This window comes from Canis lupus, chromosome 32 (assembly GCF_048164855.1).
Source record: "Canis lupus baileyi chromosome 32, mCanLup2.hap1, whole genome shotgun sequence".
Taxonomy (NCBI): Eukaryota; Metazoa; Chordata; class Mammalia; order Carnivora; family Canidae; genus Canis; species Canis lupus.
Genome location: NC_132869.1, coordinates 30,834,814 through 30,860,339, shown reverse-complemented (window position 1 = coordinate 30,860,339; position 25,526 = coordinate 30,834,814). Strand labels below are relative to the sequence as shown.

Below are 25,526 nucleotides of genomic sequence, written 5' to 3'. Positions count from 1 at the left end.
TATTGATGAGTCGACAAGTACTTAAATAAGCTCCATGCTCTGCTACATCCACAGGGCGTAAGTGAAAAGCACAAAGGGACGGACTGCACGTCAGCGGAGAGACAGGAATACATATGTTAATAATGAACAATATAATACACGATGGTTTAGAAGGAGGAGCCCAAGTATGTGGGTTGGATCAAGACAAGGTTTAGCTCACAAGAGACTTCGCAGAGGAATATACATGGCCATTCGTTGGGCAGAACTTCCTGTCTCTATTACAAGTTCTTAGGTCAAGACACAATCCTATTTGTCCACCTGTATACTGACAGCAAAGGCCTTTTAATATCAAACAGAAGTGACTGACAATTATGGTGACCCAACTCCCCGGACCCACAGATTTCTGTAGTGCCTCTCAATCTGATAGTCTCTCTGCAAGAGGCAATATGGATGGGGTCCTTCTGTGGCATATGGGAACAACACGTGGAATATTTTAGACCGCAAGACCCTTCCATATGCAGTATAAGTTTAATATACTAATGAATCCTTTGGGTCACTGAAAAAGAACTATGCTTTCATGCTAATGCAGATGGAATAGGTGACTGAGGAGGAGGCAGATCAAAGAGATCTCAGATTTAAAACCCGACTGGCCTTCTGATCAATGGGCTCAGGAAAATGCTAACTGCAGAGTTAGATGGCATTTCGCTCAACAGTCCTAACAAATGGATTGAGCCATTGGAGTTGGAAAACTGTACCACGAAGCCCTTGACAATGGTGCTCCTGTAGTCATCCACTAGGAAAATATGACAGTTTACATGTCTAAATAGCTTAACATACAGTGGGAATAGAAATGTCTTGTTCAGGCCCTGATCACTGCCTGGAACAGGATGCTTTCCTTAACAAGAAGCAGATGAGAGTCCCAGAAGCCAAACCCTTCATTCTGGCTGTCGGGTTTAAGCTAACAGAGTCTTCAGTCAGATGGGGCAGCGATGGGCAAGTCAGTGAGGGAAGGCCCAGCACTGGTTTCCTCAGGTCAGGCCACAAGCCTCCACATCTTTTCCTCGGCCCTCAGAGGCTCTCACTGTGTGAACGTTCCAGCACCTGGCCCGTGAGGTTTACCCACCTTTCCTTGGGCCACCAGCTCCCTCTGGGCTGCCGAGGCCGATTTGACCAGGGCACTTGTGGCAGCAGCAATGGATTTAGCAGCTTCCAAAATCTGTTCTTCAAAATCCAGGGTCTCATCTGCTTGCTATAACAGAAGAAAATGATGTCACATGCCATTCACATCCACGAAGGGTGCTTTTGCCAAACTACTTACTGCTTGGTCACCTGGCTCTTCATCCGTTATGACTTTTATGCTGACAAACCACACCCAGGGTAGAGAGGCCTAAGCTGGCAAAATGATTCTCCATCTGCTGCCTCCCACTACCTCGATTCTAAAAGGTACAAGCTGCTAGCAATGACAATTCTACACAAATTTCAAATCAGGAAATTCTAAGACAGACTATTTTTCCAAAGCAGAATCTTTATACAGACAATTTAAATTCACTGTGAATAAAATATGCTCAAATATGTCCCATTAACATCAATAACCAAAATTTAAATAATCAATAATTAAAATCCAAAGAGTGGGTGGTGATACACTCTTCCAAGAGCTTAACTCCAAAATGGGTTGAAGAAAGAAAAAAGTGGCTACGAGTTGTGAAAAGCCTCATTTTTCTTGGGTGAAAACAAAAGCAAAATAGCATCTGTACTTTCTGTGGCTGGGCAAGGAGAGTTATGTACCAACCACAGATCACCAGGGGTGGGAAAAACAGTGAGGCATCATGACATCAAAAACCTGGGGTCTGGTTCCACCTGGGGAAGAGAACCGGCCACCCCTGTGCAGGTGCTGTCAGGACACGAGGGCTCTACTCTAAGTTCACCAGTACCGTGCCCCATGCTGCCAGAACAATCTGGGAAGCTGGAGAAGCTCTGGTAAGTGTGACAAGTCTAAGGACCTTGGTCCTGAGCCGGCTTGGATGGGGCATCACTCTGGGGTGATCAGAGTAGATGCCCTCCAGGTCCCCTTAGCACTCATGTTCTGTGAATCTAAGTAAGGTTAAGTTCCCCTTTGATTATTGAAGGTTGAAGATGTGGCTGGTACCTTTCAGGCATTGCAATGATGGTCAGGGATAGCAATAGTTTTCTTCATGTGTTAAAATACATAATTTACCCCTTGAACCAATTTTAAGGGAATAATTCAGCGTCATTAAGTACATCTGTAATATTGTGCAATAGCAATAGGTTTTTAAGAGCACCTACTATGTGCCAAGTCTCTTGTTAGGCGTTTCCATGTAAGTTACTTGTTTAATTCTCACCAAGCAAGAGAAAAACAAATCTTAAACTATATATTCGTTCTTATATTCACAGTGAGAAAATTGAGGCTTAGGGAGGTAGAGTGTTGGGACAAAGTCATGTGGCTGCATGAAGACTCTAAACCAAATCTAAACCTCAATCTCTCTGACTCTGTAAGGACATATTTTTACTAGCTTGGCCACCCCCTGGGGCATCAGTGAGGCCTCACCTTGTGTCAGAGGCTCAGGATTGGCCACTAACCGTCCCGTATGAAACATCACGGAGGATGGATACAACTTTTTTTTTTTTTTTTCCAGTTCCTATTCATTATGGCTGCACCTTGAACTAGGAGAGATCCCGAACTCATTTTTATTTTTACAACTCATGTTATCAAAATAACATTTCGGTGCACATCTAGTGAATCTGATGAATGATGCCAGCATTTTAGAAGTTCTTGGACAGAAGACACATATTCTTATCTGACAAAGTCCTACTCTGGGAGCATTCAGGACAGAAATGGGTTCAGTTGCAGTGGATTCATTTTGGAGTAGGGGAGTTTATAGTACTGGTGGAGTGTAAGATTGATTGAAATGGAAAAACAATTACAAGGCACTCTGGCATAAGAGGTACTATTAATAGATAGGCTCCAAAGAAATTGCATTAGGCTCTGATACCTATGGATATCTATTCAGTGACCTTGAATTAAGAGCTTTTTTGGAAACTTATTCTACAAAAGAAACTCAAGCATGTAACAGATTAAGGCACCAGGGAAATCATGTAAATTCTGAGCCCAAAGGGAGCCCCTTCTACTGGGGCAGAGGACACGGAAGCTCATGGTGGCTTCTTACTGTGTCTCAGATCCTTGTTTCTGGTGGCCTCCAGGGTGTGTCCACATGACAGGGTGGAGTACCCCATCAGATTTCTGATTTCCCAAATTTTGGGGTCCACAAAAATGTGATTTTCTTAAAATTGAATGCTCTCAGCATGGATAAATCTGATAGAATCATCTTGTTCCACCCAACTTTATAGGCTTGTCCCACGTCTTCCACTGCCCTGAAGTTTTGTAGAACACATACTTGAAAGAGATATTTGGTTTTGAAATATTTTTGACACCCACAGATTTTTCTTGCAATGGCAACTGTTATAAATGCCCACTGATGAATTTTTGTTTTCTTTCTATAACATCTCTATGCTTTAAAATGGACATGGCACAAAGCCTCATCTCTGGGAGACATTTGCTCTGACTAAAAAGTACTAGAGAGCTTCCCAAGAAAGGCTTAATAAAGCTGAATGGGAGGACTACAACAGCGGAGGGCTAATTTAAAAAAAAATATTTATTTATGGTGGGGGGGGGCAGGCAGAGACACAGGCAGAGGCAGAAGCAGGCTCCCTGGGGGGACCCCAACGAGGGACTCGATCCCAGGACCCCAGGATCACGCCCTGAGCCCAAGGTAGACACTCAACTGCTGAGTCACCCAGGCGTCCCCGGAGGGCTAATGTTTAGACACTGTATACCAGGTTTATCCCTAAGATTAAATGCCCCCCTCTCTCTTCTGGAAATAAACCATCACTGGGTGTCTCTCATGCCATACACAACTTCTCATCTACAAGATGGGATTCTCCCCAAGCTAAGGAGACTTGGAAATGTTGAAGTGTCCCTGTCAGTGCTGCCGGTCTGCTTGGCTCTCACCAGCACGTGTGATGGCATCAGGGAGGAGGGCAGTTAGAGCTGAGAAGGTGGCTCATGCTCAACCACATTGAAGAAGAGGGAAACAGAATGGGTTTGGTCTTCAAAGGACCTTCTTACAGAAAAGGATCACAGTGAAACTGCAGGATTTATCAACAGACTAAGCCCCACGGTAGCTGGGAGACGGAGAATAATGAGGGCAGTAATGTGGAGCTGCCATAAGGAGACCCTGCAGGATGCTGAGACCCAGGGCCCTGTGAACTGAAGAAAATGCCCTGGCTCAGAATCACCTGAGGATGTGGTTAAAGCTGCAGACTGTGTCTCAACAGGTCTGCAGGGGGGCCTGGGAATCTCCATTTCTAATGGAGGCAGACTACTCCATGGGAAATGCTGGCTTGGGTAAAGGAAAACAGAGCCCTGTGAACTGAGGCCTACCAGCCTGTCAACTCTTCCAGGGCAAGGACTGTGTTTTATTTAACTGATGTGGTCTCTCGAGCACACAATCAGGCAGTGTAGACTACATGATAAATGTTTGCCGAATGAATGTATCCATTCACAATGAGTCTCCCAAGTCTTAGAGTTCAGCCAGAGGACAACTGACATGGTTGCAGAAGGAGAAACGCATCGAGGAAGCGTCCACATCAGTAACTGTCTATTCTGTGGTCCTTGGGGAGGAAGGCGCACACATCTATGTGCTGGCTCCTGCCCCGTGTAAGGCTATGGGTTGTCACCAGTCCGCTCTGCCTGCACCCCTTAACCTGCATTACAGTCTGTTGAGGGGTTCATTTCTGTATGCATATACAGAAGTAAACAGTATTTCCAGCATTTTGCAAAGAGGTTCTCTTAGCAAAGCAGCGCTGGGGAAGAGTACCGAGTGTGCCAACCAAGAATCTGCTCTGCTCCATGAACACCTCAGCTACAGCCTCTGAGCGCTGAATCTGTCCTCTCGTCCTCTGTTCACTGCCCCCTTCCTTATTCCCCTCTGCTGTCAGAAGGCCCCTGGCCAGCTCACCATCAACTTTCCGCAGTGGTCTCTTCTGGACTGCCTCCTAAGCTTCAGCAGAGGATGGACTTAGTCTCATTTTGGCTTTCTGGTACCTTTGAAGAAAGGTCCAGGTACCCTTCTGCTGTTATTTTTCCTCTCCAGTGATCTCCTGCAGAGCTCCTCTTTTTTTTTTTTTTTTAAGTGAGAGGTCTGCTGAGGTCCCTCTGGGGAAGGGACATTTTGGGCTGGCTCCCTTGCTGCCGGCTTTGTATGCTCGGGAGAGCACATGAGGCTCCTGTCTTGCTCTCATCGGTCTAATGTCTCAGGAGCTTGACTTCCTCTGGGGTAGGAGTGTGGTAGGAGCAGAGACAGAGGGAAGGGAAAGGGGAGGCCTTTCCTTATTTGTGTTTTGCCTTTTAGGGATTCTGCGGACATCATCTTTGCAGTAACTCATTCATTTTCTGAACCAGCCTTCCCTCCTACCTCTCTGATAGGGGTGCTATAAGTAAAGTATAAATATACTAGAGCAATATTGACTCATAGTAGATGCTCAATAACTCCTAGCAATGAATTTCACTATTACTTCTCTTACTATACATATTTTTCTTGTGTTTTTAAAAACTGTTTTTCAGACTTTGGGCTAAGCTAGTCTGTTTTTTCTCTCTGGACCATTTTGCATTCATAATTTGGAGAAAGGTTCTAACCATCAGTTCTGATGATAACCTAAAATAATTAGAAATAAAAACCATAAACCGAAGATGAATGAAATGTCAGGTAACACATGATACAGACCACTGACTGGCATTGCTTCCAGCTTCTCCCTCAACACCTGAGCAGAAGATGGGCCATCTGGGTTCTCCAGAACAAGGGTGTCCCACCCTTTCTGACCACGTGACTTCGAGCATTCATTGTCTTTCTCCAGGTATCCATCAGTTTCCTGTCAGTAACCGAAGGAGGAATCTCAAGCCTCTGGGTCCTTTATCTCAGATATGTTACGGTTCCAAATTAAACATTTCCTTGTTAAGAAGGTACTCACTAAAATAAGCAGACACTACTTTTTTCTCTTCCTTCTTTTCCTCCTTCATGGAGAAGCTCTGCCTTCCCCTTGCAGCATCTTTGCCAACCTCCTCCCTCACAGGTCTGGGGCATATGGCGTACAGAGGAAGGACGTTTTTGTTCGTGATCCTTTTACTTGGCCATTTCTTTGTGAATTACATCCCCATAGCACCTTCCCCAATGAGTTTGAAGGTGTGGTGCAGAAGGCACAAATAGGAGATGGCCTGAAGGTCGCTGCCCTGATGTCTGCCTCCCTCCCTAAAATCTTCCTTTGAGGGACTGCCTTGCTGTGAGCTACTCAACACAGTGGTCATTCCTCTCACAACTGGCTACAAGGACCACATCACAACTCAATGGTACCATCTTTCCAGTTAGAAGCTGCGCTTTGTGTTACTGGAAGTCCTGCAGAATACTTGCTACTCAAAACAAGGTCATATCACACTAGAAACTTAAAAAAAAAAAAAAAAAGCCTTTTAGATATATTTCTTAAAAGTGTGGACATTTTGCATATAATTTAAACGTCCTTGAGGGAAAAAAGAAGGCCAGCACCAAGCACTCCCACCACACCAGTGAAGCATTTTCTTGCCAGTTGGAAGCCTGAGTGGAAAGGCAGCCATGTTTCTCCTTTTTTTTTTTTTGTAGTGAGTTTGGCTGCTACCAGTTTGCTTCTGGTATTGAATTGAGAGGTGCCTTGGGGGAGATCTTAGCCTGTACTCGAAGACTCAACTGTGTAGGAGTCAAATCAACTTTTCTTTTAGAGGCCCCATGGGTGGGTTGTCTTTAGGACCACCACCCTTACTATAAATGGGAATTTATAAATGGGAAGATCTTCCAAGAGGCCAAACCTGGACAGCTGGCCTCGTCCTCTTGAAAGTCATAGAGAAACAATGAACAGTCAAAGTGGATGACAGAGAGAGCAGTGCCAAATGATTTTGCCTGCAACCTGGGGAGAGACCACCCTTTGTACCCAGATAAAAAAATGAATGCATATTCACGCAGCATCCTTTGGAAAAGGTCCGAGCTTGCACAGTTTCTCAGGTGTGGTTTTCTCATAGTAGCTATTGTTTTATTAGGTTTCTTTTTGGGGGTGAGAAGTAATACCACTGAAATGATCTTTTAATTGCTACTTCTGTTTGGCAGAAAAATTCTTAAAGATAATCATGCTTTCAAAAAAGCCACATGGATGTTTACTTAGGAAGCATGGACAAAAAAGATAATGGAATGCTTTCATGTATTTGATTGGATACATTCACTACATCATAAGCTCCTTTGCTATGAATCCTCTACGTACTTAAGGAGGGTCTGACAACAAGACCTCCTGTTCTACACTGACAGGAGTCACCCGGGAGCATGAACTGGCTGAGTTCCCCACACACCTTTGCTTTTCACACCCTTTACATCTCTTGGACTGGAAGCAACTAGTGGCAGATGAACTCAAAGCCCACACTTTAGCCATACAGAAATGGTGTATCTGCTCCTAATCCTCCCTGGATATCCGTTGCCTTTTCTCATCCCCTCAGCTAAGCAGCACAGCATACTGGCCAACAGCAAGATTACCGAAAGAAACAAGAAAATCCTATCAGTTTTAACAAATGGGTTTCACCTTAAGGCCCCCTGAACTGCGTTTTCCTTTATTCATAATAACATGCTGTCTCTCATCCATGACAATTTGTCATTTTGGTCTAGCAACTTTAACTGGACTCAAACCCCCAAACACTGTTCTCCGGCTGTGTTGAAGGTGGCATTGATTTTGGCAGCATCTTACAAACCATCTGAAAGAGCTCCTGCTGACATACACTTACTGATCTGTTCTCAAGTGGAGAAGGATCCCAGGGACAGGTTCCACTTTATCACTCTAGTGGCTGGGACTCCAACTCTGTATTTCCCTCCCCTGTGCCATCACTTCGCTGCTGCTGTGACCTGTCACTATGCATTCACTGTGGCAAGCAACTTGGAGATGGCTTCTAGACATAACCAGGGGAAGCTTTCCTGACCCATTTGTTCAAACCACTGTCTCACCAACTGTGTGGGGGCATTGCTTACATGCATATACACAAAAGTGCTCTTAAAAGAGTGCTTCTTCTCTGCTCCAAAGGACTGAGCTACCGGCACAATAGTTCTTTTTCCAGAAAGCAGTGTTCACAGTCTTTTGTTGAAACAGATCAGAATGAACTCACGCATGCTTTGCAGGCTCTTCTAGGAGGAGGAGGTCAAAGCCAAGCAAAGGCGGCTGCTGTGTGCCAGAAAAAAAAATGTTTCATAATCCTAAACTTCCTGTTGCACCCAATTAGGCTATGGAATTACTTTCTGATTGTCAGCTTATTCTAAATATTATCAACCTCTACTGACCAGTTAACCAATTACAGGAAATTCAACAGACAGAGTACAGTCTGCATTACATTATCTTTATTAGATACATTTAGTCCTAACCAAGGTTTATATAAAGCCCAGTGACTCACCATTCCTACAGTTGGTATGGCTGATTCGGTTTATACAATTTGATGCTATTGGTTGAAGGGAAAGTTAGAGTGGATTTGTGCTTGAATTTTTGCTGAAAACTTGATTATGAAAATTACTAATTTCTAAGTTGAAGATCAGAGCAAAAGCGAACTAAGATGAAATGCCAAGTCTAGATGTGTTTGGGGATTATAATCCTGACGTTTATCCCATGTTGCACACATGGTCTAGAATCTCCCATTTTTTTTTTCCACTGAGCGTATATCCCTTAAGGATTCATTACTGCACAAAACTAAGCTATACATAATATCTCAAGCTCTTATGAAAACATCCATAATCATGATTTGCTTCTACAACAAACAAAGGAATCTAGCAATACTGACACAGGTCTGAAACACTAGAAAAAAAATGGAATATAACATCATGAAATGGAATGAGCACTCCATCTTCTAAATCTGCTTGTGATTTTAACATGTTCTTTCCTGTTGCCTTATCGACTATATTAGGAACCCCCGGAGACAGGGCAAGACACTGTAGGAATATGTTTGATATATAGTTGGATTAAATAACAACCTAATATATCAAACATATCACACAGAGGCCTGCAGAAAAGGCATCCAGGTTTGACTGGGCTCGAGAATAGGCACCGTACTGCAGGCTACAGATGCAGGGGGCGGTCACCACTGCAGGAACTTCATCACCTGTCTGTGGAGCACTGGCCGTCTGGAAGTGTGGAAGCGGCGCCATTAGCAACATCAGAGGCACATGCACCAGAGCTCACCGACCTTCCCCTTTTGCCTTTAAGCCATCTTCCCAAGCAAACAGTGGATTCAACAGTGCGAGTTTGTTATTCATATGTGGGAGATTCTAGGCAAAAAGAGGTGCTTAAGTTTTAAGGGCCTGAGCTGGGAATATACCAGGAATCATCTTCATAAACCATGGAGCATTCTACTTTTAAGACAGGCGACCTGAGAATGCGGTGAGCAAAATAATTTGAACCAATAAACCAACAAAACCACGGCCCTTCCCCAACACTGTTCTTCAAAGCAGTATAAATGCTCCTTGGTTACAAAGGAAAGCATTATTTACTCTATGCTGAGAGCTGGTGTGGTTGTATGTAGTTATAGGGGTAGGAATGTGATAGCAAATGCTTATTCATAGTATCCTGAGGATTCCTTATTTATTTCAGTTATGGAAGGGCGATGGAGAGAACCAGTTAACCACAAAGACTGGTCAATTTTGGTGTTAAGATTGGAGATTTTTTTTTTTAACCGGGGAAATAAATTCCTTTATAAAGGCAAGGAAGATATTTTAGTCATGTAGTTATTTCCACAAAGCAGATGGTAATCTGACACAGGCAAAAACCATGGTTTGGGTTGATGGTTTCTTTAAAACAGTTTTATAGAGAATATAATCCATGTGGCAGGAACCTCTGGCCATTGGGTGGATTGGGACCTCACGTCATTGTAAGGCACTCAGGAGGTACCAAGCACCCTTCCCAATATGAAGAGGGGAGGGACCTAAAGTAGGCATCCCCAAGGAAGGGACTTCAATCAAGAGTTATGTCTACTTTGACCTTAACCAAAGGATTCCTTGGCTTTGTATAAAGAATTTAATTTGCCCACAGTGCAAATACAAAGGCTAGATGATCAAGGAAATGCAGGGAATGCTCACTGGTCCATCTCAGCAGCCATCACTCATTTTTTAAGTGCTGTTATTTTTAAAACATTGTTTTATAAAATTTTAAAACACAGGGCTCCCCTAATTCTACAGTCACACTTGTACATTCCCTACCTGCCTCCTTCATATGCAAGTGTTGTTTACAGAGTTGTAATGAGCACATAATTCTGTATCCTGTTGTTTTTTGTTTTTTTACTTTACATTTATCCCTGAGCATCTTCTTCATACTACACAGTTCTATCAAGCATTATTTTCAATAGCCATATACTTTTTCTTCAAGGAGACACTCAGGTCACATCTAACTTCTTCCTACTACAAACTAAGCTATAAGGAACAGCTCTTTCCCCCACATAGAGCTTTTTTTCTCTCTGGATTTACTCCTCAGCACAGATTCCCAGAAGTAGCATTAACAGCTCAAAGAGTACAGGCAAAACCAAAACATCCCCTGTGGGGCTACACCAACCTGACACTGACTAGACCCAAAGATCTGCCACCCAGAGCCCACATACGCTGCTTCCAGCTCAGTCAAGCCATCTGACTCTGCCAAGGTATTTTGCATGGATAGAGCAGGGATGGTAATACATGTTGCTTTGTGGACTTGTTGCAAGGCCCAGATGAGTTACTCCATGCAAAGCACCTAGAAGACTGCTGGCACATGCTTATTAGGTACTCAATCAATATGAGTCTTTTTTCGTTTGTTTTCTGTACCCCCCTCCCCCCACCAAGCCATCAGCTGGTCGATCTATGGAGTAACTTTTATTGCAGGCATTCTCCTAGGAGGTAGTAGATAAAAGTCTCTGAAGTATATTTTCAGTGATGGCGACACAGTTACTGCTTATTAAGTTAGGCACTGTGTTCTTAAGTTATCTCATTTTATTGTTGTAACAACAATCCTATGGGGTAGGGCCTTAATTATTTTTTTCAGCTCAAGAATTGTAAGATAAATAATGGCTGGACAAAGGGCAACTAGGATTCAGAGACAGAGCTCCAAGGGATCCTGCAAAAGGACAAAGGGAGAGGGATTGAAATAGGACTCTCAGAATCTGGTGAAGTGCTAATATTACATGAGCACCAGGCTAATTCTCCAGAAGAGCGCCAACTGACATGACTTCAGCATTAGCAGATGAAAGCTTTCCAGGAGAGGCTACTTGTGCTAAATCAGATGAGAGGAAGAGTAAAAACCAATTACGCACAAAGCCTCTAAATCTTAGTCAATGGTTGCTTGCTTCTTAGCTGAAAGTAATTTTCCATTCGCAATTAACTTGGTTTATAAAGCAGAAATAAAGACACAGAAAATGGGAGTTGCCGCTATATACACACTCAGTTCTTAAGCTTGTTCAGAACAACTTGGACAATCTCAGACCACATAAAGCCCTCAGGTTAGAAGCTAGTGGAGAGAACCCTGGTAAACCCCCAAATCAGAAACCATAACTCTTAAATTACATTTTAATGAGAAATTTAAAGAATGTCTGTACCAAGTCCAGAGCAACTATTAGGAGATTGGAGATTGGCTCTAAGAATTTCATGGTTTTGAGAAGGTTTCCAAGCTTAATACATGTACTACAAGCTCATGTCTATTTTATATACTACATGAACCCAGGCGCTGCTTTTGAGTGGTGTGGTGTATTCTAGTGCTCCATCCTTTGGTCTTATAAAATAGGTAGAATTTTAGGTATACCTAATCTGATCCAACCTTTTTGAAGCGAAAAACCCAGATTTTACTTCCAAATGTATGTGGGTCCTTGGAAGGAAAGGGAGGTTTTAGGTACCTGCAGTGACTTGCTTGAATAGAAAGAAAAAGAGGCCTCCTCTAGTCCCACCATCTTCTGACTGAAGACAGCCATGGAGGGTGGAGTGACAGGAAAGTGTCCTAACAAGTTGGGCTTTGCCCCTGGACAGCACTAGCTCACTGTCCTTTTATGTAATAATTGTCCTCTCTACTGCCCAATCTTAAAATATTTCTTTAAATGGCTGTTAATCTTAGTATCTACTCATGATCTTAAGTTTCAAACATTTATCTAGATGACAAACACAGATGAAGGAAACATACAGCCCACCACAGCCTCCAGCATGCCACAGGGTCCACTTTTGAGATACACATTGTCCTCCAATGATTTTAAGGGAAGGAGAGACCCAGCATTGCTATTTGCATTACATTATGGAAACCAGAAAATTGGAGGGTGATGATATCACGTTCAGTGACAGGAATTTTCCATAGTAAGCATCCAACACCTGCTTCATTATATATAATGAAACTAAACTCAGATTGTAAATGCCTGGGTTCTTCCTCTGGATACCCAAAGATATTTTTCTGGTGGTTAACCTGAAGGATCCACACGTGGGTTTTTTTCTATACCCTGTAAAAAAGTGCTAGGCCAGTAGAGCAGGTTTGCAGCTTGCTAGTCTAACTACAGAGGAGATAAGCTTCCTGTGGCACACAGAGCTCCATTTCACAGCCATCTACAGGAAGACCTAGTGACATCAGACAAGCAGCCACACATGGACACTCACTTTTGGTTTTGCTCTTGGCTTCAGTTGCTCTAACTTCTTAGCAGCAGCCTCAATGGATGCTGCGGCCCCCAGTAATTCTGTTTCTGCAATGACGGTTGGGTCTTCTGGATCCACCCACTCTGTTCCTAAAATCAGTCCAAAGAGGGTCATTCTTGGTAGCTGTGACTGCAGGGCACTGGCTTCATTACAAACACTATCTGGATTGACATGTAGGGAAGCTCCATAAGCCTACTTGCTGCATGGTCCTAAGGGGTCTTCTCTAGCTCTCACAGAGATCAGCTGGGTACAGGGGAGCTCCTGTCAGCTCCTATTTTTCTAAGTCAGCTGTGGATACAGCTCTACCACAGGAGCAGTCATCAGTGATAGTTTCAAAAATCCAGATCTCATGGTCCAAGGCCAGCTCAAGCCTTATTCTGATTTCTAACTTAAAGCTCATGAATGCAAGAAACCATTTTCAAAAGACTTGAGACTATGCGGACCACACAGATTTGCCATTCTCTTCTCTCAGGACTCAAAGAGAATAGCCATTCACCTCAGCTCAAAGGAAGGGAAATTGGTGAGAACACCTTTCTCTGATGAGGGGACTGCTTCTAATGTTACTGTGAAGGGGTGTTTAATCAATGTACCCAGAGAACATCGTTTCCTAAACATGAAGTGTGTCATTTGAACAAGGATAAATATTCTGAGGAATGAAAATGCAGATAAAAATAAACAGCAAGACTCTTTAGAGAAGTGAGCAGTTCTAGAAGGATTATATCATTTAAGTACTTCACAAAGACTGGAAAAAAAGCTTTGCTTTGGGAGGGTATAACTTTGAAAATCTAACTCTATTCCCATTTGCTTAAAAAAAAAAAAAAAATAGTACCTCACTGTATTCCTTCTGATTGCATTTGCCAAGAAAAGGCCCGGGTTGGCCCTGCAGTTTCTCTGATCAGTTCACTGTGCTAGTGCTGTCTGGACACAAGAGAATGCGGCCTACCTTTCATGGCTTCTGCGGCCTGGATCAGCTCAGTCACGGCGCCAGCAACGCGCTTGGAGAAAGCAGCCAGTTGGTGCTTGAGTTCTGGGCTTGGCTTCTGAAGGATCTATGGATGAAGACAAATGCATGAGAGAGATGGTAGCCGTTCTGACAGAAAACACACTCTTCCTGGTAGATGAAGAGTTGGCCATCCAGGTGTTGAGTTGCAACTCGGTTGTCACCAAGTGACTTCAGAAACTTGGGGGAAATCACATAAGATTCACTGGCCTTCAGTTGCCTCACATGACAAATGAAAAGCTGGGATCCAGGAGTTTCTTTAAGGTTCTTTCTGACACATTTCCCCAAAGATCATAAGTGAGATGAGATCCTTACTCGTCTTTTATTTCTACTTTCATGTGTACATAAAGCAAACACCTGCACACAAAAACTACCCACAGTGTAAGAACATTCTGAGCGAACGTGAAAGTCTGAAGTTACAGGTCAGCTGGTACTTGTGACAACATAACAGTGGGACCAGGAGTATGTGACTCTGGTGGGGTCTTAGAGACAAAGTCCCCAAGAGAGCAACCAACTGATCAGAGGGCTGTTCCTGAAGGAATAATCCATCTTCACAGTTTTGACTACAAGCTCTCCTGGGGGGAGGTCTTGAGGATTTTGCTTCTTTCAAACTAGTTCAAGGTTTTTAAAATTTTTTTTGCTTTTTGGTTATTTTTATGGTATTAAAAAAGATGATGGCTATCCTGTGTGGATTTCTTCTCAAATCACTCAAGAATGAAACTAAGAAATGAATTTACATTCTGACTTAAATCATCTTGCTCCTTCTTAATTTTGAAATTCTTCTTCCAACATTCTTTTTCTCCACCTCTTTCCTATGCATCACAGTAGTAATCTTCAGATTTAGGAATGCGAGACCATTTAGGAAGAAAGCACAAGTGCTGTGTCTCTATGGACAATTTTGAGGCCTCTGACCCAGGGACAAAGCATAGGCTTTGAAGCTGGACAAACCTGTGATCACACCTGGCTTCACTTGCTCTCTGTTTAAGATACTAGGCAGATAACTGAACCCCTCAGAACCTATTTCTCAACTGTAAAACTGGGATAATGCCTATCCCTCAGGACTGGCATAAAGATCAAATGGAATAACACATGAGAAGCATCCTGCACAATGCCTGCAACACAACAGGCATTCATCCAATGTTAATTCCCTTCTTGGTGTCCCATACCTTTTTCACTTGGGCCAGGCAGCATACTCTTTTCTTAGGAATCTGGAAAAGAGGTCTTTTGGACCCCAGAGCTAAAAGAAGACTCTAAGAGAAGCTTGGCAAAATATAAAAAATAAAAAATAAAAAAAAATCTGGGGTTGGGGTAGTTAATGGGATTATACTTAGACCAGCGCCAGGCACGTCAGAGCATAGAAGACATTATATTAAATGCTCAAACTGATTAGTCATAGATTTTTGAGCACCATTTTACATGCATCTATCCCCATCCTTCTTCCTCTTGTGATCTTTTACACTTCTTTTATATTTTCAATTATTCTATGAATTTAGCTGCTCTGCTCTTATTGTTCTCACCCTTGGACTTATATGTTTCACTATGCAGATATTAAGAACTCAGTATAGGGGTGTCTGGCTGGCTCGGTCAGTGGAGCATAAGACTCTTGATCTCAGGGTTGTGGGTTCAAGCCTCAAGTTAGGTGTAGAGATTACATAAAGCTAAAATCTTTAGGAATAAAAAAAGAACTCAGTATAAACATGTGAATAAGCAAACATGAATGGATGAATTAAAACAAAACAACATACTATTGGGACAAGTTCTAAAATGATTGCTTCATGGAACACTTCCAAAACAACACTAGAACCATGGAGAGGTACAGGTTATTTATCTTCTAACTAAGCCTCAGTTTAAGTAAATTGCCTATTAAATAGGTATAGTAACAGTCCTTTTGTTACAGAGTGGTGGTAAGATCATATAAATTAATATGTAATTTAATATATAATCTCATCAGGGCTATTGACAGAATTGGGACTGATGTATAGCCTGGGCATCAGGATTTTAGAAGTCCCCCATGTGATTCTCATATATAGTTGTGAACCTATATATGAGTTGTGAACCACTCTAAACTTAAATAGTGGCATTTGGCACTACTTAAGTGTAAAAGGCTTGTACTAGTTTTTTTTCTGAAACAATGCATGTTGTAAGGCCACCAAGTGAATTATAGTTATTGGCTCAGGGTTTGAAGAGCTAAGTGGTCCATAGGCCTTGTTCATTGGTTAATTGGTTTATCCATAGTGGTCAATACAACAAAAATAAGTATTAAAGGTATGATGGGGAGACTCATAGTAAATGATGGACTGAATGTTCTCCCCTGAAGATCAAGAATATGGTAAGGATATTTGGTCTCACACTCCTGTCAATATTATACTAAAATTCCTGGACAGTGCAGTAAGGCAAGAAAAAAAATACATGACACACAGAAAAGAAGTAAAATAGTCTATTCATAAATAACATGAATGTCCATGTAGAAAATTCTGAGGAATCTGTAAAAAAAAAAAAAAGTTTCTAGAATAAGTGAGTATAGCAAGGTTACAGGCTATAAGGTCAATATACAAGCAATTATATTTTTATATATGATAAAAAATTGGGAATTTGAAAAAGGCAGTATCATTTATAATAGCATAAAAAATTATGAAATACCTAGTGTTGGGCAGCCTAGATGGCTCAGCGGTTTCAGCCCAGGGCATGGTCCTGGAGACCCAGGATCAAGTCCCATGTCGGGCTCCCTGCATGAAGCTTGCTTCTCCCTCTGCCTCTCTCTCTTTCTCAATCATTCTCCCATGTGTGTGTCCCATGAATAAATAAATAAAATCTTAAAAAAAAATACCTAGTGTTTAATGTGACAATAGATGTGTAAGACCTGAGTGCTAAAAACTATAAATACTGTTGAGATTATTAAAGACCTAAGTAAATGGAGATATATACCATGTTCATGGATTAGAACACTCTTCAGATATCAATTATCCTCAAATCTCCCTCACAATCCCAGTCAAAACTCCAACAAGTTTTTTTTTAGATATTGACAAGATTATCCTAAAATGTATATGAAATACAAAGCACACAGAATATCTAAGACTACTGAAAGCTGTTGAAGTTTTAAACTAATTGATTTTAAGACTCATATAAAATTGTAGTGAGAATCAGGATATGAAATTGGTATACATTGATAAATAGATCAATGGTCAACTGATTTTCATTAAAGATGCTAAAACATTTTTATTTCAATGGGGACACAATAATTTTTTTCAATGAATGGTGATGGAATAATTGGGTATAGCAATAATTGGAATAATATGTAATAGCATGAACCTTGACTCTTAACCCACACCATATGCATAAATTAGAAATGGAATATAAACAAATATAAAAATTAAAACTAAATAGAAGAAAACAGGAAAATAATCTTAGTGATCTTAGATTTGGTAAGGATTCTCAGAAGACAAAACATATAAATTATGCTTAAAAATTTCAAAAACCATGAGTTTGGAAGTTTATGCTTTAGAACTTTAAAAACATTCTAAGTTTAAGAACCAGGCACAAAAGATCACATACTGTGTGATTCCATTTATATGAAAAGTCTAGAATAGGCAAATCTACAGAGGCAGAAAAGAGATTAGTGTTTGTGTAGGACTTGGAGTGGGGATGAGGGCAATGAATGACTGCTTAAGGGTATGAGAGGTCTTTTTGGTGTGATGAAATGTTCTATTATGATAGGTGTATCACACTGTAAATACAGTAAAAACCAATTAATTGAAAGCCTTAAGTGGACTAATTCTGTCATATGCCAATTATAGTTCATAAATCTGTTAAAAAGAGAATCAATCTGGCATGCAAATGATAGACAATAGGAAGCTGGTGAAGGGGATAGCAGACTGTACCACCCCAAAATCTACTTCTTTTAAGGATTATTTTGAGCTAATTTTTTGAGAAGGAGCAGATACAGGAGAAGCTCTGAAAACAGAGTATAGGTTACACTTTTGAAAGGGAAATTTACATTTATAAAGCAAATCTTCATTTGTTAAGGGTGTCTCCCTCTCCCTTTATCACAAGAGAATCAGTGGAAAAGGTATAGGTTTAAATATACATAACCACCTTACCTTACTTTACTGAGCTTTTCCTGGTAACCTCCCATCACTGATCTCCCCCAACCAATTACAAACTTTCTTTTTTTGAGCTAAAGATGGTATTTAAGCTGGTGGCCTAGGTCACCTATGCAGTTACTCTTTTCCCCTGGATATCTGCCATGTATCCATGAGGTGCACAAGTTAATAGATTTGTTTTCCTTGTGTTAATCTTACCACACAGGCAAGAACTCAGAAAGGTAGAGAGAAAATTATTTTTCCTTCCCTTATACTGGGATATAACCCTAAAAATAATTTGATAACCTATACAACAGAAACATTCAATTCATGTTGTATATTTAATTGAGATATAAGACATATTTTAGGGGGGTCCCTCAGTGGCTCAGTGGTTTAGCGCCTGCCTTCAGCCCAGGGCGTGATCCTGGAGTCCTGGAATTGAGTCCCACGTTGGGCTCCCTGCAGGGAGCCTGCTTCTCCCTCTGCCTGTGTCTCTGCCTCTATGTCTCATGAATAAATAAATAAAATCTTAAAAAAAGGGACATATTTTAGCTTTCCTTTTCTATTTTTCCAAGTCTTATCTGCTCTTTTTTGTTTCCTCAACTCTCTGCTGCACTGTTTTCTAACATACATTTGCCTCCCTCCTCAGACACTGTTATGAAAATGAAAAAGTAAAGCACACCTTAAGAGAAACTACTAAAAAGAACCAAACCAAAAACCTAGAGGCATCTGGGTAGCTCAGTTGGTTGTATCTGACTCTTGATTTTGGCTCATATCCTGATTTCAGGTTGTGGGATCAAGCACCCATGTGGAGCCTGCTTGAGATCCTCTCTCCCTCGCTCTTCTACTTTGCTCATGCTTTCTCTCTCTCCTTCTCAAAAAAAAAAAAAAAATCTAACAATTTGCATCTAGAAAATATAAAAAAATTTAAAAGTTCCATAGTAAGACAAATCCAATAAAAAACAGGCAAAAGATCTGAACAGGCACTTCATCAAAACCGACATACAGAAGGCAAAGAGGTGTATAAAAAAAGATACTCGAGGGCAGTCCGGGTGGCTCAGCAGTTTAGTGCCTGCCTTCGGCCCGGGGTATGATCCTGGAGACCCGGGATCAAGTTCCACATCAGGCTCCCTGCATGGAGCCTGCTTCTCCCTCTGCCTCTCTCTGTGTATGTGTGTCTTTCATGAATGGATGAACAAAATCTTAAAAAAAAAAAAAAAAAAAAAAAAGATACTTGACATTGTAAATTAAAATCACGATGCTCACTTTGGCAGCACATATACTAAAAACCACAGCAAGATACCACTATTTAGCCACTAGAATGACTAAAATTAAAAAGATCATTTCAAGTGTTGACAAGGGTGTCGAGCAATTAGAACTCTAATATACTCTGGAGGAAATGTAAAATAGTATAATGACTCTTTAAAAATTTCCTAAACAACATTAAAAATGCATACCCTATTTTATAAATATCCTACATCTAGGTACTCATCCAAGAGAAATGAATACATATAGGCTCAAAGAGTTGTACAGAGAATGATCTTGACAGCTTTAATTGTAATAATCAAAATCTGGAAACACCCTAAATGTCCATCATCAGGTAAAGAGATAAATAAGTATGGCACATCCATTTGATGGAATTCTACTTAGCAATAAAACAGGACAAATTATTGATACATATAATAACCTGGATGGGACTGAAAATGTTGATGCTGAGTAAAAGCCAGACAAAAAGGAGTACATGCTACATACTCCATTTGTATAAAAGTCTAGAAAAATGCAAACAAATCTGTAGTAACAAAAAGATCAGCAGTTGCCTAGAAATCCTGAGGAGTAATGCACACATTTGTTATTTTGATTGTGGTGATGCTGTCACAGATGTATTCAGAGATCAGTATTCAAACTGTATACTCTAAATATCTGTTTATTGTATGTTTGTTAGGCTTCAATAAGGTTAGAAAAAGCTAGGGGTGTGGTGGGTAAATTCACTTATATTGTCAAAATGGAGTGATTAAAGACTTCTGTCTTTAAAAGAAGAGTAGGATGGAGAGACAGAGAGAACTGCTCCTGCATATACTCCGGCTCTGAGAAAGGGACAAGCCCTATAGTAAAGTATCGGATTCATATATAGCAGGTGGAAAGGAGTTCTATTTTTATTCTGCCATTAAGTCAACATGATTCCTAATAGACAAGAGACAGAACCAAATTAAAGTTCTGCTAGTGGAAGCGAGGGTAATTTTAAGCCTGTCAAAGATCTCACATTGTGGTTTAGATGCAATATTGAACTGAATGCTGCAGAAGCAATGAGGCGGACTCTTGCCCTGCAAAATCCTCCAGGACAAACTAGCAAACGGCAAATACAGGAGGCCAACACTGCTTGAATGGCCACATCTAAAGCTTCAGAAAGCTCCTTGGGTAGGTCAGGGCTCTGCTTAAATTGGATCCTGTTATTTATAGATCACTAACTGGATTCTCCAAAGGAAAAGATCACCCAAGCAGGGGTTCTTGATTTGGTCTCTCAATTCCCAAAGGATCCAGCTGGGCATTGGGACCCTCTTAATAGTTTAAGAAACATTTTGTGTGCTTGTGCTGCTGTTTCTTTGATGATGGTAATGGGAGGTAGGAAATGGACATTCAGCTCCAAAGGGTCTAAGGATGCTAAAATCATGAGAGTTACTTGCACCTAGATAGAGAAAAAAAGCAGAATGGGAGTGATAAATGACACAAAATTTAAAAATATATGTGTATATATATTCTTAAAAAAACAAGGATCCAGGGGATCCCTGGGTGGCTCAGCGGTTTAGCGCCTGCCTTCTGCCGAGGGCGTGGTCCTGGGGTCCCTGGGATGGAGTCCCGCATCGGGCTCCCTGCATGGAGCCTGCTTCTCCCTCTGCCTGTGTGTCTCTGCGCCTCTCTCTCTCTCTCTCTCATGAATAAATAAATAAAATCTTTAAAAAAAATAAGGATCCAAACCAAATAGGACAAACATAAACAAAGTTAATTAATTATACATGATGGGCACATGGATGTTGATATGGTTTTCTCTATTTTTAAGCCTTTTCTAAAGTAAACCTGAAATATACAAACCAGCAAAAAAAAGTTAAGAATTCTTGGCTCTAACATGTTGAAACTGAACAAGGCTAAAGCAGTGTAATCTCTTCCACATTTTTATGTGCCTAAATTTAAGAAAAGCAGCTCACTGAAGATCCCTGCATGTCCCTGTATCACCTGAAAGTGACTTGAACTTATTTCTGTAAGTTGCTGGACACCATCTCCGAACCTTAATTTCTAACTTCTCTTTCTTTTGGTAAAAACTGGACAAGGATCTAGCCTTACTTCAGCTTTCAGGAATCTTATCAGTTCTCTTTGATCAATTAAACCAAGAGGTCACCTTTACAAGAGATCCAAGAGGACTAACCTAAGATCTCCTGCTACAGTTTCGACTTAGGTTGACTTTTTTTTTTTTTTTTTTTTTTGCATAACAGAGATGCTGTAGCCATCCTAGTACTCATGGCCTTCCCATGAAGACCAGAGAAATGAAGGAGTGAACAGGATGCTGTGCATGTGTTTATTCATATGAAAGTCTCTAGTTTTTTAACTGCTTGTTTATTCATCACCCTCAAATAGCAAATCTTAATATCTGAAATGAACGCTAGTTTCCCTGTTTGTGTGTCTGTTTCCCCTATCTCTTGCTGGGTTCTCCACCAGCTCTGGCCTCAACAGTCTTGTGGCTCCTGAGCCTCTCACTGCTGTGCAATCTTCCTTCCTCTTGGCCTCATGTTAGCCCAGATTTCTTCCAAGTCTGTCTGGGAGGAAGAATTAGGGCTAACAATGCAAGACATGAACTTATTCTCAGCTGCAGGCCCAAGAAAACCACAAATGTCCACAGCGTGGGTGAAAGAATGCTGTCACGAGGCTTCTGCAATTTCCAGTGATGAACGAGTATTTTTCCTATGGTTACGATAATCTCCTCGGAAGGCTTGCATTCTTGCTTTATTTTTTGTGAGAAAAATAACCTCCAAAGAGTATGACTTGCTTTCTAAAGAGACAAAAGTAAATATATGAACAAATAAATGTATGATGCTAATTCACTCATATTTCTCTGAAAGTCAGAACCATCAACACATGTCATCAAGAGGCAAAAATATCCTTGGAAAAGAGGAGATAAATTCTGCATGTTTTAACGTAATTTCCACTGCCATTCAGCTTTCCTTTCTATTAACGGTTCCATTTGCGCACTAGCTACTTTTACACCATGTACCTCAAAACAGCTATGGGGAAACAGGGCATTTCTCTTTCTACCAGGATTATGGGTCACAATGATATGACTGTTTAGAAAGATGAAAAGAAACTCAGATGGTAGGCTTTTAATGTAACCATCTGAGTCTGCAACACATAGGCTTAAGAGTCCTGTTTCCCTAATAAACACAAGGGAGAATTCATAACAGAAAATCAATCAACTAATATGAGCAGCCAGAGGAGAAGCACATCAGTTATAAAATGTAATTGTTCTTGCCAGGCCCAGAAAAAGGAGGAGGTGGTTGCTCCCCTGTCTTGCCAGCCTCTGGCCCCTGCAGTTAAGCCTCACCAATCACACATGATGTGGGGGCTTCCCATGGAGCAGGTGTCCTACCTTCTGTTCCAGAAAAACCTTATGATTATCATTAGGGCTGAAGCCTGACATTGTAATCAAGTGGCCATAAAGCTGGGGTCTCCGAATGTGTGTACTGGGTGGGAATGGCTCCTACACCTTCCCTAATGTTTATGGAGGCGCCAGATCTCTTGGCCTCTTCTTGGACAAAGAGGTCCACCATCCTCCCACCCCCCTGGAGGCCCTGTCTTCTTTTGCTCACCCAAACAAGGTGGGCATGGAGAGGAGAGGTCAGGGGGAGAGGAGGTGCCTTGGTGATGCAGCACCTGGTTCCCAGATACTGGAAACGGGTCCAAAGTTGTCCTGAGGTCAGGGAGAGGACCCGAGGGGGCTCTGCTTTTCCTCCCCACTGGGGTTAACTCCTCGCAGTGGCCCCTGCTCATCCTCATGAGGGCAAATCCTCTCCCAGACAGAAGGTGTCTTGTTGCTGGAGAGTGAAATGGGAGACCTGCCCTCCAATGAACACCCTTAAAGGCTGTTGCCTCTTTTTATTCAGGTTTGTGGATTTGTCAGGTGCACAGCTGGAGGTAAACCCCTCCGTGGTGACACTCCTCTTACACGGCTCATCAAGAGCCAAGGTGGAATGTGACAACCTGAGGGCTATTTATGTGGCCAAGCTGGGATCTGAACTCAGAGCTTCTAAACCTAAGCCTACCACTGTTTCTGCCATAACTTTCTAATTTTCATCTAGAACAAGGTTCTATGTGACTAAGACTATTGTCCCACCAAGAAAGAAAAAACACATGTTGGAAGCCTTGCTGGCTTCATTCTCCTGACCCTGAATTTCCTGCTAAGCATGCTCATAGACTGACCACTTTAACTATGTTCTAACACAGAAAGTGGGTTTGGCTAGAGCGGCTCGTGCCAGTGAACACTGACTGGCCAAGATGTTCTTTCCCTGGCCCTCATGCAATACGCTGCTGTCTGTTTGCAAGGGTTCAGGCTTTCGAACTCAACGTTAGGAATGCCAGCCTGCCCCTTCTCACAGAAGGTACACTTTCACATGGACCACACTTAACATGGGTGAAGAATAAAAGTATTGCTCCCTTAAGAGACCTAAAATGCTTAATATCATAAGGTAATTTAATTAAAAAATTTTAATTTAAATTATATTTAATTAACATAAAGTGTAATGTTAGTTTCAGAGGTAGAATTTAATGATTCATTAGTTGCATAGAACACCCAGTGCTCATTCTATCACGTACCCTCCTTAATGCCCATCACCCGGTTACTCTAACCCCCCATGCCCCTCCCTCCAGCAACCCTCAGTTTGTTTTCTATAGTTAAGAATCTCTTGCCTCCTTCTGTTTTTGTCTTTATTTTTCCTTCTCTTAAAAGGTAATTTAATTTTAAGGTGGCAGTGAAATGCCAGAACAAGCACATGGCTGGATATAATAAGAATTGTGACTTGGTCCCGGATATGTCCTGGTGGCTGGGTGACCTCAACCAAGGGACCAAACTTCTCTGGATCGTTCCTTTGTTCTGCTAGCCTCATGGTAGTGCAAGGACAAAATGAAAATTTTCAGTGCTCCACAAATGAAAGACTTACAGTTCTCTGTGGCCCGTTGATTTTTTTTTTTCTTTTTAAGGTTTGGGAAGGAGCAAACAGTGATGGAATGTGGGACACCATCAATTCTCTTCTGGGGTTGTCTCATTCCTGGACAAATTCTCTTGGGGACTGCCCCAGATCTCCCACGGTTCTGAATGTAGTTCCCAGGAAGTGACAGAGACATACAGCAAATATATTTCTCAGCTGTGTATGGTTTGGCCCTTCAGGCTGCAGGAAGCCAAGCCACTCTATGAGCTGGGACTGTCAGCACAAGCCTGAGGCTCCCAGGTGGACAGTCTTCCTAGCCATGATCACTGAACCCCCGCACTGGCATCTTCCCTATCAGCCCTCTTTCCCAGCTACATGTGGATATTCCAGGCTGGAGGAAAGTCATCGGAGGGAGGGAAGCATTCTCAGCGTGATCCACAGTATTCACTCAAGGACAAGGGGATATCCCAAGAGGCTGGTAGGTCACCTGGAGCACTGGTGATGTTTTTCCTTGTCATGGAGCCTGGTGTGGCTCTTTCTGGAGGCTTCCCTGTCCTTGAAGGACTAGGCTCTTTCTAACAGGACCTCTCAACATTATTTCAGAGGGGGCTTTGCCTATCCCACCCTCTTGCATGCTATTCTTGCCTCTCTGGTGCAAAGAGAGACTCGGCTCTCCTGGATGCTAACAACTTCTTTTAGACCCTTTGACATCAGCATGCTGGAGCAGTGCGATATTGGACACATGTCAGCTCAATCCAGCCCCAGACTCACAAGTGGAGCCTGCACAGTGCTCTCTGAGGTATTTTCCTGATGAAAGGATGGTCTGTATCTGACTTAGCTCTTCCCCAGCCCTGGCCCAGCCCACGCCCCTCTCCTCACCACCAAGACGTGCTCGAGAAGGTCTAGGTAGCCAAGGGTGCACTCCGTCCCGTACCGCAAAGCTCTGGTGCGCACCTCCTCGCTGACATCAGGGTGGAAAGAGGCTTGCTGCAGAGAGAAAGGAATGTTGATATCTTAAAACAGGAAAAGCCAGTTGGTGAGCGGACCAAGGGGTGGGAGCAGTTACCTGCCCAGGAGCGCAGAGAAGCCCTGCACCCACAGGTAGGAGACCTCCATTCTGGAATACCTTCTGCCTTGCCCTCCATGACCTCCCTGAGAAACGTTTGCTGATTCCCTGGATAGAGAAGGTGGCCCTCCTCCACTTTCTCTTGCTACCTCCCACCTGTCTACACAGTAGGTTCTCTGACAATGTTTTGGGTCTTGCCCTGGAGCCAGACAAAAGCACATGAATCAGGTTCTTCTTTCCTTCCTTTCTCCCTGCCCTCTTTCACTGAAATGTAAGAAACTCCACATGCACTAAAAAGCCCAGGAAAAATTCATGGATGAGGTGCTTACAGCAGATGTACTCTCCCAGGGTCTGCCTGCCTTTCTCCAGTAGCATGAGGCGTCCTGAAGCCTCTCTGTGTTCACAGGCTGATCACACTCAGATCCTCACTCTGCGACCTGACCACGGTGTACTCACAGTGTTTCC

At 42.1% G+C, this 25,526-nt stretch overlaps 1 protein-coding gene across 7 annotated transcripts in view; it reads right to left on the bottom strand.

Moving 5' to 3' along the window:
- The window catches only part of TLN2 (talin 2), a 426,489-nt gene that overhangs the window by 10,135 nt on the left and 390,828 nt on the right, over positions 1 to 25,526 (bottom strand). For all 7 annotated transcript variants that reach the window (XM_072808970.1, XM_072808976.1, XM_072808972.1 and 4 more), the window contains 4 exons: positions 24,875 to 24,982; positions 13,672 to 13,777; positions 12,693 to 12,817; positions 1,103 to 1,228 (listed from right to left, as the gene is read on the bottom strand). In XM_072808970.1, the coding sequence (XP_072665071.1) occupies positions 1,103 to 1,228; positions 12,693 to 12,817; positions 13,672 to 13,777; positions 24,875 to 24,982 (465 nt within the window). The remainder of the gene's footprint in view (positions 1 to 1,102; positions 1,229 to 12,692; positions 12,818 to 13,671; positions 13,778 to 24,874; positions 24,983 to 25,526) is intronic.